Source organism: Tupaia chinensis, unplaced genomic scaffold (assembly GCF_000334495.1).
Source record: "Tupaia chinensis unplaced genomic scaffold, TupChi_1.0 Scaffold000238_1, whole genome shotgun sequence".
Classification (NCBI taxonomy): domain Eukaryota; kingdom Metazoa; phylum Chordata; class Mammalia; order Scandentia; family Tupaiidae; genus Tupaia; species Tupaia belangeri.
In genome coordinates this window covers 595,286-607,746 of record NW_006159716.1, presented here as the reverse complement: position 1 = coordinate 607,746, position 12,461 = coordinate 595,286, and the positions used below count along the sequence as shown (strand labels likewise).

Here is a 12,461-nt window from a genome sequence, read left to right as displayed (position 1 = left end):
TTTTCAAAGTTATAGAATCTTCCTTGGCCATCCAGGTTTTGGAGAATCTGGACTGTGAACTGTCTAGTGGCCAATGGGCAGGGAAATCTCCTCTCCCTCCTCACCTCCTCTTCCCATCTAGCTGTGACTGCACTTACTAGCAGTTCCCAAAGTGGAACAGAGACAAATGTGTACCTTGGGCCTCATTGTTCAGAAACTGTGATATAAATCTCTCTGAAGACTGAGGTGAAACAAAGGTGCCAAATGATATTGGATAAAGGAATTGTTTCAAATGACCTTTTCTCTCCTTTGTTCTGAAAAATATAAATTAGTTATTGGGTCAGCTGGTGACATGATGATTAAGGTGGCTGGATCCCACATGGCTGACTGTGTGGTTCGAGTCCCTGACACAGAGGCTTGAAAAACATGCTGGGCATGTATGTGTGTGTGTCCAAAATTCCAAGAGGAGGATGGAGAAGGGATTGCAGCATTGCCATCCCTGTGGGGATGTCCTTTCTCACTTTCTCTCTCCTTCTTTCTCTGGTAAACATATACACTACATAGCAAAATAATAATAATGATAATATTAGGGCCAGCAGGTGGGGTGGTGGTTAAGGCTCTAGATTCCCATGTGGTAGACTGAGGTTCGAGTCGGACTGAGTGACTTGAATCCCACGTGTTTCAAGCCAGACAAATGTGTGCACATGCCCAAAATCCCAAGTGGAGAACAGAGGAGGAGGGACTGTGGTGTGGACAACTCTCCTGTGGGGTAATTCCTTGCCTCCTGTCTCTCTGGCAAGCACACGAGCCCTATAGCAAAAATCTCTCCAAAAAAAAAAAAAAAAAGAAAGGAAGGAAGAAAGAAAGGACCCTACTGATGATATGACTTCTTTGCTAAACTTCTTATCAAAAATAAGGACACTGGGATGCTATGAAAACGAGGGGACCACATCTCCCACCACCCATTTCAGATGACCGGTGGGAACTGGGGGTCTCCCAATGTGCCTGAGCGCCGTGTCAGCCATGGGGTGGGTGGAAGGCAGCAAGGGAGGAAGAGGAATCTCTAACAGAAGTATGACTTGCCTTCTTACCCTGCTTTCCGAAGTGGCCTTTCCATAGAGTCTCCTTGTCCCTTGGCACTTACGATGCCCACAGTTAGCGTCACTCCATCCGGCTTATACACACAGAGAACACACCTCAGCTCAGGCCCCTGTGTGGGATGACACATTCGTGAGTGATAGCTAAAGCTTGCAAATAGCTGTTACCCAGCAGCCAGGCAGTCACAACTTTTTTTTTTTAGAGAAATTTCAGCAATAGGGCACATCCACTCACTGGAAAGAGAGAGAAAGTAAGAAACTACCCCCAAGGGGGGATGGCCACACCGCAATCCCCTCTCCTCCATTTTCTCCTTGGGACTCTGGGTACATACACACATGTGCCCAGCATGCATTTTAAGCCACCAAGTCTGGGACTTGAACTGAGGTCAGCCACATGGGAGTCCAACGCCTCAACCCATGGCCACCTCCTTGCCCCAGGTGGTCACAATTTTTAATCACTAAGAAGAGAAAGCCGATGAGGCTCTCCAGACTTGGAATAATTATACAAACTACAAGTCTTACTGGAGGCCCCAACAGGCCCTGGTGCCTGGGAGATCAGTTGTGGGGCAAGGAGAAAATGGAGCTTGGCACAAGGACAAAAAACTGTTAGCATGTGTGCTGGGTGCAAAAAAACATGAGTATGAAGCTCTCCCTTGTCAGACTTTGAGAGTTTCATCAGAGACATATCTGCACATCTGCATTTGATGTATGTGCAGTTATGTGGCCAAAAGAGTGTCTGTAAGCTCAAAGGTTTAATGAGGGGCCAGTGGTAGAGTAGTTATTAAGGTGACTGAATCCCACATGACCAGCTGCCCAGTTCAAGTCCTGGACCTGGTGGCTTGAGAAACATGTGAGCACATGCTCAAAATGCCAAGAAGAGAATAGAAGAAAGGGAACTGAGGTGTGGCCATTCCCTTTGTGGGTGCTTTATCATTGTCCTCTCCCTGTCTTTCTGTGGTGAGCACATGTACCCTGTAGCAAATTAAAATAACAAAAACAGGGACCAGCAGTTAGCGTAATGGCTATGTCGCTGGACTGTCATGTAGTTGACCGCAGTTCAAGTCCCAGACCCAGTGGCTTAAAGTCACACCTGGCGCATGTGCGTGCATGCCCAAGATTCCTAGGAGAATGAAGGAGAAGGGATTGCGGCATGGCCATCCCCCCGGGGGGTGATTTCTCACTTTCTGTCTCTCTGTCTCTCTCTGTCTTTCTGGTGAGCACATGAGCCCTAAAAACCCTCTCCAAAAAACAAAACAAACAAAAACAGTTTGATGAAAATGGCAATGATTTCAGACCAACCTGTCCTGCTCAGGGCCACGGGGGATACTAGAGCTCAGGACTCACTATAGAGTAGATGGTGAATGCAGTCAGAAAGTGGTGGGTTGTCAGCACCCCTGAATTTCTCCCTCACCTAACTGGCTCTTGTTTGAATTTACATACCCTGAGGCAAAAACCTCTGAAATAAAAAAGAGAGAGAGAAGAAAGAAAGAAAGAAGAAAGGAAGGAAGGAAGGAAAGAAGAAAGGAAGGGGCTAACTATGCCACCAGGTATTTTAAAACAATTTTTATATACATTTTTTTCTTTTTGAGAGAGAAATTTTTGCGATAGGTCGTGTGTGCTCGCCAGAAAAATAGAAAGTGAGAAATCGTCCCCTCCCTGGGGCGGGGGTGGGGGGAGGTAGGAGTACAGCCATGCTACGATCCCTTCTCTATTCTCCCCTTGAGATTTTGGCCATGCAAGCACGCGTGCCCAGCCTGAGTTTTAAGCCACTGGCTCAGGATGTGAACTGCGGTCGACTACATGGGAGTCCAGCGACACCGGTATTATGCTATCTGCTGATCCCCCCAAATGTAAATTCTTGAGAGGGGCTCTTGATTCAGAAATTGGGCCATGAAGCCTTACAAGGGGCATGGTTTGGATACCCCCATTCCTGGTCTACAATGTACCTGTGACCTGCACTGGTTGTACAATCCTGGGCGAGGCCAATATCCATGCGGCTTAAACCTGCAGGGAGACCACTTGATTCACACTCAAACACCCATCACCCGATTATCAGCTAAGGCTAATCTTGTTTTAACTGTATTCCCACTTGTTTCCCCTACCTCATATTATTTTGAAGCAAATCCCTGGCATCATGTAATTTCATCCGTAAACATTTCAATACATTCTCTAAGACATAAGTTCTTTAAAAATATTAGACCTTAGGACCAGCAAATGGTGTAATGGTTACGTCGCTGGACTCCCACATAGTCAGCCACAGTTCAAGTTCTGGATCTGGGGACTTAAAACTCATGCTGGGCACATGGGCGTGCATGCCCAAAATCCTGAGAGGAGAATGGAGGAGAAGGGGTTGTGGCATGGCCATCCTCCCTGGGGAGTGATTTCTCGCTTTCTGTTCTCTGTCTCTCTGGTGAACACGCGCATACCATAGCAAAAACCTCTTAAAAAATATATATATATATATATATAGCCAGCAGGTGTTGTTAGGGGTGCTTGACTCCCACATGGTTGGCTGCACACCAGTGTGGTGGTTAAAGTGCTGGACTGCCACATGGATGACTGTGGTTCAAGTCCCAAACCTGGCGGATTGCTTTTTCACTCTCTCTCTCTCTCCCTCTCCCTCTCTGGTCAAGTTAAAATAAAGTTAAATAAAACAATTTTTTTAAAAAATGGGGTTGGCAGGTGGTGTGGTGGTTAAGGCGGCTGGTTTCCCACATGGCTGACTTGAGTTCTGGACCTGGTGGCTTGCTTTCTCACTTTCCTTCTCTCTCTCTGTCTCTCTCTGGTCAACTTCAAAAAAATAAAATGAAATAATGACAATGAATAAAGTTAAATAAAATTATTCTTAAATAAATAAATTAAATTAAAATACGGGACCAGCAGATGGTGTAATGGTTATGTTGCTGCACTACAGTCTGAGTCCCAGATCTGACAGCTTCAAATTCACACCAGGTCAGTGTGTGTGCGTGCCCAAAATCCTGAGAAGAGAATGGAGTAGAAGGGCGGAGGAGAAGGGATTGCAGTGCGGCCATCCCCCAGGGGTGATTTCTCACTTTCTGTCTCTCTCCTTCTTGTGAGTGCACATACCCTATAGCAAAAATTTCTCTAAAGAATAAATAAATAAAAATAAACAAACATAATTTTTTTTTTCAGTTTTGCTATAGGGTACATGTGCTTGCCAGGGAGAAGGGGAGAGAGAGAGAAATCACCTCCCTGGGGGGATGGCCATGCCGCAATCCCTTCTCCTTCATTATCTTTTCAGGATTTTGGGGCACATGTGCACATGTAGCTGGTGCGTTTTTCCAAGCCACTGGGTCCAGGTATGAGATTACACAGTTAGTCATGTGGGATCGAGCTGCCTTAACCACCATACCATCTGGCTGGCCCTATAATACCATTATTATACTTCAAACTTTGAACATTAATTTTTAAAATCATGCTGTATCCAGACTGTTAAAATGTCTCTGATTGTCTCATTGCTTTAAAAAAATAATTTGTCCAAATTAGGACTCAGTAAGATCCATGTAATTGGCTAGAATGTCTTTCAAACATCTTCTAATTTATAGGTTTCCTTCTTCATAATTTCCTTTAGCAATTATTTTGTTTTAAGATGTTAGGTCATTTGTTCTATACAGCTTTTTATAATCTGGATATTGGGAGCTGTAATCTTATATTATTATTTGTCTCCCATATTTCTTGCAAGATAATTAGGTCTAATGGCTTGATCAGATTCAGGTTACATTGTATTGGTAGGAATATTTAAATTTCCTTAGAAGGCACGCAATGTATATTGACACTCTTTTTTTTAATTATCATCACAATCTTATTTATATTACTTTGAATTGCATATAACTTTACAGTGTATTACATTGCTTTTTCAAAAGGGAATGCCATGCATGTCCGTCAATACAGAGACATTAAAATCCCCACTTCATCAGTCAATATCTTTTCATTGTTTTCCTGATCATTATTATTATCATTCCAATTATTTTTTAACCAGTCAGTCACTATTTCTCACTTTGCTTGTAAAAAGACTTAATCCATCATGAAATACTTCTTAGACCAATCCAGTTGAGAATACTATACATGTCATCACCAACAGGTAATAAGCCATATCTGTGTCCCACTAACATCCTGCCTCTCTATTTGTTCTATATTGGCACTCTTGTGAGTCAGGAACCATTGATCATTGCCCAGATGACCCATTAGTTATTTACAATTGCTAAATACAAAGCAATTGTATTTTATTCTTTCTAGAGAGATTTTTGCTATAGGGTGCATGCGCTCACTGGAGAAACACAGAGAAAGGAAGAGATAAATCACTCACTTTGGCCATACCACAATCCCTTCTCCTCCATTCTCCTCTTGGGATTTTGGACACGCACGCACATATGCCTGATGTGATTTTTAAGCTGTGGGTTCTGGGACTTGAATGGCAGTAGACTACATGGGAGTCCAGCAATGTAACCATTACACACACCATCTGCTGGTCCCAGCAATTTTACTTCTTGATTTTTCAAAAAGAGAACATTAATTTCTGACATTGAGAGATACTAGTCTTACTGAGATTAAGTGGGATAATCATAGTTATTTGGTTTTTGTTTGTTTTTAAATAAGTATTTGTTTTAATTTTATTCATTATTATTTTTATTTGGCCAGAGAGAGAAGGAGAAAATGAAAAAGCAAGCTGCCAGGCCTGGGACTTGAACCACAGACATCCATTTGGGAGTCCACCACTTTAACCACAATGTCTGCCGGCCCCCATAGTTATTTGTTGAGCTACTGCTCCTCCAGCACTGTACTCATGTGTGAGGTAGATACCAATACCACACCAAACAACCATATAAAACTTAAGATGCCAAAGTAATTTGCCCATCCTCATATGGTAAAAAAGTTGGTGATTCAAATCCATATTGCTCTAACTATAAGGCTTATGTCTTTTCCACCATCTCTCTGTAAGAGGTACCTACTGGAAGACTACTGGAAGCAAGACTCTTGTCCTAAGCACTCTAAATTAAACTCCGCAGTGTTTCAGTATTGGCATTATTGCTGCCATTGTACAGAATAAACTGATGCCTGAAGAGGTTAGGCAACTTCCCAAAGTTATTACAATAAGGAAGGAAATGTTTTGTTAAGTGTTCATAAGTGCATTATTTGTCCGTATGGTAGGCATGTTTGGCCTAATTTAAGAATTAGAAATAATTTAAGAATTAGGAGGCCAGCAGTTGGCATGGTGGTTACAATGCTGGACTTTCACATAGTCGACTGTGGTTCAAGTCCTGGACCCAGTGGCTTGAAACTCACTCTGGGAACATGTGCATGTGTGCCCAAGATTCTGGCAGGAGAATAGAGAAGGTATTGCGGTATGGCCATCCCCTCTGGTGGTGATTTCTCACTTTCCCTCTTACTGTCCCTGCGTCTCTCCAGCAAGTGCACACACTCTAAACGCAAAAACTTCTCTGAAAAAATTAAGAATTAGTGTGTGCAATGCCTGTGTCACCTCGCAAGCAGTAGCTATATGGGAGCGACTACCCCAAGACAGAGGCTATGAGCTGCCCTATATTGTAGTAAAGCAGAAACAGGTTGGACAGGGAGCTATTCCGAAATCCAAGGCCTCGACGGTGGCAGCGCGCCTGCGCACAGAGGCCCGCAGAAGCACGCAGTAAAGCGCATGTGCGCAGAAGCCCGGCGGCTGGGAAGGGCAAACAGCGCCTGATAGGTCTTCCCGCCTCTAGGGGGCGCTGGTGAAGTCTCTCCCGGCACCCACAGCCCGGCGCACATTCCTCTGCTTCCACCAGCGATCAAGATACTGAAATCTGGAAAAAGCAACTTTTTCAGGTATGACGCTCTGGGCCCCTGGGGGCGTAGAAACAAGGGTGGAGAAGGTGAGGGCGCAGGGTGGGTGACTCGAGTCCAGAAACCCGCCTGCTCTGGGAGAGAACCAGTCCCCTCTCACCCTAGGAAGTGCCGCGAGATGGGCGGGCTCTGGTTTCGGAGCGGAAGTAAGTGGTCGGGATTGGAGGGCGGGGTCGGAGGCGGGGAGGCCCGGCTGGGACCTTTGTCCAGAGTCGTGATGACACCTGACCCCTTTCACCCTCGGCTTTCCCCTCAGGTGACGCGTCCATGGAGCGGCTCTTGGCCCAGTTGTGCGGCACCAGCGCAGCGCGGCCGCTCCCGCTGTGGCAGGGGAACACCCCGGGCCATTGCTTTACCCAGCTAGTGCTCGGCGCCCTGCCCCACACGCTCCTCGCCGTGCTCAGCGCCTGCTACTGGGGCACCCCGAGGTGGGTAGAGGCAGGGCAGGACATCAGTCTTCACTCGCAACCCGTATCTTCCATGCAGTAGAGATCTCTGCAGTAGGGCAGAAGTAGATTAAAATCTGAGCGTCATCACATAGCAGCAGTGTGGCAGTCCTTGGACCGTCTCTGAGTCTCCTAGCATTGTTAGGTTTGACTGAAATAATGCATCTAAGCATATGGTGCAGTGCTTGGCATGTTTTTTAAAGGCCCAACAAATGGTCACAATCATCACTCGTAGATTTCCAGATGTCCAGACAGAACTCATGAATTTTAGGCAAAATTAGGTGAACAATGTTTTTAGCCAAAAAGGATGACTTGTGTCTGAGTCGTAGAATCAGTTTCTCAGCACTTCCCTCCCAAAATTAGTGTTCCTACTCTAAGAAAGGCATATGTATATTCAGACGGAGGGGAAGCTATAGGTAGAAAAGAAGAACAAGATCAAAGCCTAAACCATTGCGGAGTTTAGGGCTATGAGGCATGGGTGCTAAACACACCTCAGTTTTGTATTTCCTTTGGGTGTGACCAAAAGTAGCTAAAGTCAGTCTCTCTCTAGCTGCTGAGAAGGCAGAGGGTAATCGGGCCTCTGCCTTTGCAAGTTCCTAGTATCATGGGAGTAAAGTGTCCCTGTCTATCCAAGTGTAATTAGGGGGCTTGTGCATTGCTTCCTTTGGTACGAGAAGATGTAGACCTATTTGATCTGGAAGCAATCCTGGTTTGTCTTTGATGTCTAAGAGTGAGACAAGGGACTGGCTCATGGCATGGTGGTTAAGACACTGGACTTCCACATGGCCGACCACAGTTTGAGTCTCAGAGCTGGTGGCTTGCTTTCTCATTGTCCCTTCCTCTCTCCCTCTCTGGTCAAATTAAAAAATAATTAAAATAAAATAAAACAGTTAAGAGGGTAAATTTTTTTTTAAAAAAGCAGTGAGAGAAAAGTCTAGAGATCATTAGTTAGCACACACATCTACAGCCCGCTCAGAGGAGAAGCTATTAAAAACTGGCACATTCTGGCACAGCCTTGCTATCCACTGCTGAGACACTGTGCTGCATGCTGGGACCACATAGGAGGTCAGGAGTCCTTTCCTGGTCCAATCTTAAGGCTGGGCATAGTGTTGTATGCCTGTAAGTCCAGCGACTCAGAGAGGCAGAGGCAAGACGGTCAAGAACTCAAGGCTGGCCTGGGCAACATGTCAAAACCCTGTCTGTGGGTGAGGAGGGTGAGAACCAAGGTGGTAGCACATTCTTGTAGTCCCAGCTAGGAGGCTAAGGCAAGAAAATCTTGACATAGTAAGACCTTGTCTTTAAAAGGCATGATCCTAGATCACAGATGGCATATGATTCCATTGCTGGACTCCCACATAGTCGACCGTGGCTCAAGTCTCAGACCTGGTGGCTTAAAACTCACGCTGGGTGCGTGTGCATGTGTGCCCAAAATCGTAAGAGGAGAATGGATGAGAAGGAATTGCAGCCTGGCCAACCCTCTGGGGGGGTAATTTCTCACTTTCTGTCCCTCTCTCTCTGGCAAGTGCATGCACCCTATAGCAAAAATTTCTCATAAATAAATAAAATCAAAGGTACGCTCCTTTGGGAACTCATAGTTTAATGAGAAGGCAATACAGATCATCATATAATAAGTAGAAGTTGTGGCTATCTCGCTTCATGTCCTAAGCTTTTGTATAATGTTAATGAGGGTTAAACACATCCAGAATCTCAGGAAAGGCCCTCTGGACTCCTTGCCACTCCCTGATGAGGAAAGTGGGATGCTCACCCAGAGGCTGGTTGATAGCCAGCGTAGGGCCAGCACACCGGCCTCCGGTGGCCTGGTGCCAATGTTCTTTTTTATAATATCACCTCTTGGGAAATAGAATTTTAAAGGCTGATTTTTATTCTAATCTAAACTCTTCCAAGTAGTTGTCGTCAGGTGAATTTATTTTTTTCAGTTTTTGTGTGTGCTCACCAGAGAGAGAAAGTGGAAGTGAGAAATCACCCCCACAGGGGTGGTCACACTGTGACCCCCCTCTCAGGATTTTGGGTACACATGCACATGTGCCCAGCATGTCTTTCATGCGGGTCTGGGACTTGAATGGTGCAGTTGGCCATGTGGGATCCAGCCCACCTTAACCAGCATGCCACCAACTAGCAGCCATCAGGTAGACTTTTAAGAAAACCCAAAGGATTTTACCTTACAGCTAAACTTTTTAGTGACTCAGCCCTGCTAACAAAGGCACACTGTCCTCTTCTATGTGAACCTTCAAGACATTTCATTATTCACTGATACAGATGTGCTTCCCGTAGCACATGTGCTCACTGGAGAGAGACAGACAGAAACTGGAGAAGGGAAAGCAAGGAAGCACCCCAGCTTCCCAACCCCGTGGGGAATGGTCAGGCCATAGTCCCTTCTCTTCCATCTCTCCGTTGTTTTGGGATTTGGGGCACACATCACACACAGCAAGCCAATGGGTCCGGGACTCAAACCACATCGTTGGCCATATAGGATCTAGCCACCTAAATCATCACGCCACAGGCTGCCCTGTGTTTGTTTCTTAATGTAGACAGGTCATCTTTTGTTCATTAAAAATATTTTTTACGTACCGAAAGTATATAGACGAAACTAGAAAGAGATTTTTCTTCAGCTAAAGGAATGTCAGAAGTGATCCACACCACCTTCTACCACCAGGAGAAAGTCAGGGTAGAATATTGTGAGGCTTTATAAAACTAAGGTTGAGGGCAGCAGGAGGCGTGATAGTTAAGACACTGGATTCCCATATGGCGCCAGCCATGGTTCAAGTCCTGGTCCTGGTGGCTTGAAAATCACACTGGGCGTGTGTGTGTGTTTGTGTGTGTGAATGCTCAAAATCCTAGGAAGAGAATGGAGGAGAGGGGATTGAGGCATGTCTATGTTCTTTGGTTTGTTTTTTTTTTCTATAATTATTTTATTTAATTTTATCCATTTATTTATTTTAATTTTAATTTTATCAGAGAGAAAGAGAGTGAGAGAGAGAGAAAGAAAGTGAGAAGGCAAGCCCCCAGGTCCAGGACTCAAACCACAGTCAGCCATGTGGGAGTCAAGCACCCTTAACCACCACGCCACCTACCAGCCCTATTCTCTTTTAAGGATATTTCTCACTTTCCCTCTCTCTCTCTCTAGCAAAAGCATGTGCCTTATGGCAAAAAAATAATTAATTAAGGCTAAAGGGCTAGCTGGTGGCTTGGTGGTAAAGGTTGCCGGATCTCACATGACTGGCTATGTGGTTTGAGTCTTGAACCCAGTGTTTCGAAAAACATGCCTGGTGCAGGTGAATGAGTGCCTGAAATCCTGAAAGGAAAAATGGAGGACGAAGGATTGCAGCATGACCATTCCCAGTGGGGGCTGTGCTCTCTCTCTTTCTTTTCCAGTAAGTTATGCACCTTCTAGGAAAAACTTTAAAAAAAAAATTAGACTAGAGTATTAGAGTACAGAAGCTGTCTGTAAGTCAGATAGTGCATCTGACAGGGTTTCAGGTGAATTTAAGGGTAGGCTTAGGTAAATCACTTTATTTTTTTTTTTATTTATTTTTTTAAGAGAGATTTTTGCTATAGGGTGCATGTACTCACTGAGAGACAGAGAGACAGAAAGCAAGAAACCACCCCCCCAAGGGGGATGGCCACTCCACAATCACTTTTCTCCATTCTCCGCTTCGGAATTTGGGCATGCACACACATGTGCCCGGCATGAGTTTTAAGCCACTGGGTCTGGGGCTTGAATTGCTTTCGACTACGTGGGAGTCCAGAAATATAGCCATTATGCCGTCTGCTCGTCCCAGTAAATCACTTTATAAAAATGAGCATGAAGCCCTTGGTTGTTGTCTGTATGTTCCTTCTAATCAGAGTCTTTATTGTTAGGTACAACCTTAATGCAAAATAGTTTTTTTAAACAATTATTTATTCAAAAAAAATTTTTTTTATTATTTTTTAATTTCACCAGAGAGAGAGAAAGAGAAAGTGAAAACCCAAGCCACCGAGTTCAGAACTCAAAGTGCGGTTAGAGAAAGAGAAAGTGAAAAACCAAGCCACCAAGTTCAGAACTCAAACTGCGGTCGGTCGTGTGGGAGTCCAGCACTTAACCATCACACCACCTTCTGGCTCCAATGCTAAATTGTTAATGCTTATGATGAATCAGAAATGGTATGGGTAGATTAGAAAGTAAATTGGGTTGGGCCAGCCAGGTGGTCTGGTGATTAAGGTAGTTGGATCCCACATGGCTATGCAGTTCAAGTCCTGGACCCAGCAGCTTGAAATACTTACCAGATATGTGCGTGCATGCCAAAATTCTAAGAGGAGAATGGAGGAGAAGGGATTGCAGCATGATCATCCCCCCGAGGGGATGCTTTCTCACTTCCTTCCTCTCTCGCTGGTGAGTTTACATACCCTATAGCAAATATTTTAAATTATTTTATCATTATTATTTTTTTTTTATTTGACCAGAGAGAGAAGGAAAGTGAAAAAGCAAGCCACCAGGTCTGGGATTCAGCCTGTGGTCAGCCATGTAGGAGTCTAGTGTCTTAACCATCATGCCACCTGCAAGCTCCCCTATAGCAAATTAAAAAAAAAATAGAATCTAAATAAATAAAGAAGAAAGCCAAAAATGAAAACAAATTAATCTGGGAAGGCTTCTGGGAGAAAAGGCCTGGGGTTCCAAGTAGATTGGGAATAAGATATGCATGGCAGGAAAGGGAGCTGATTTTCTCTAGGTGAGTGAGTTGTTGCATGTGAGGGGTATATCTCGGCCCTGAATCAGCCATGATGTTCCTCCTTTTCTCTCTTCCCCTTGTCCCAGGAGTCCGGATTATATCCTACCCTGCAGTCCTGGCTGGCGCCTCCGACTTGCAGCATCCTTCCTGCTTTCCATCTTCCCGCTGCTAGACCTCCTTCCAGTTGCTTTGCCACCTGGGGCAGGCCCAGGGCCCGTAGGGCTAGAGGTGTTGGCAGGGTGTGTGGCAGCTGTGGCCTGGCTCAGCCACAGCCTGGCCCTGTGGGCATTGGCTCATTCTCCTCATGGCCGCTCCCGGGGGCCGCTGGCCTTTGTTTTTGCAGCCTTCCTGCCCCG

General features: G+C 45.1%; 1 protein-coding gene across 1 annotated transcript in view; it reads left to right on the top strand.

The window, feature by feature from the left end:
* The first annotated feature begins 6,812 nt into the window (after positions 1-6,812).
* The window catches only part of ABCC10 (ATP binding cassette subfamily C member 10), a 26,589-nt gene continuing 20,940 nt past the window's right edge, over positions 6,813-12,461 (top strand). Inside the window, exons 1-3 of the mRNA XM_006148530.3 lie at positions 6,813-6,914; positions 7,189-7,360; positions 12,192-12,386. Of these exons, the coding sequence (XP_006148592.1) occupies positions 7,200-7,360; positions 12,192-12,386 (356 nt within the window). The 5' untranslated portion in view covers positions 6,813-6,914; positions 7,189-7,199. The remainder of the gene's footprint in view (positions 6,915-7,188; positions 7,361-12,191; positions 12,387-12,461) is intronic.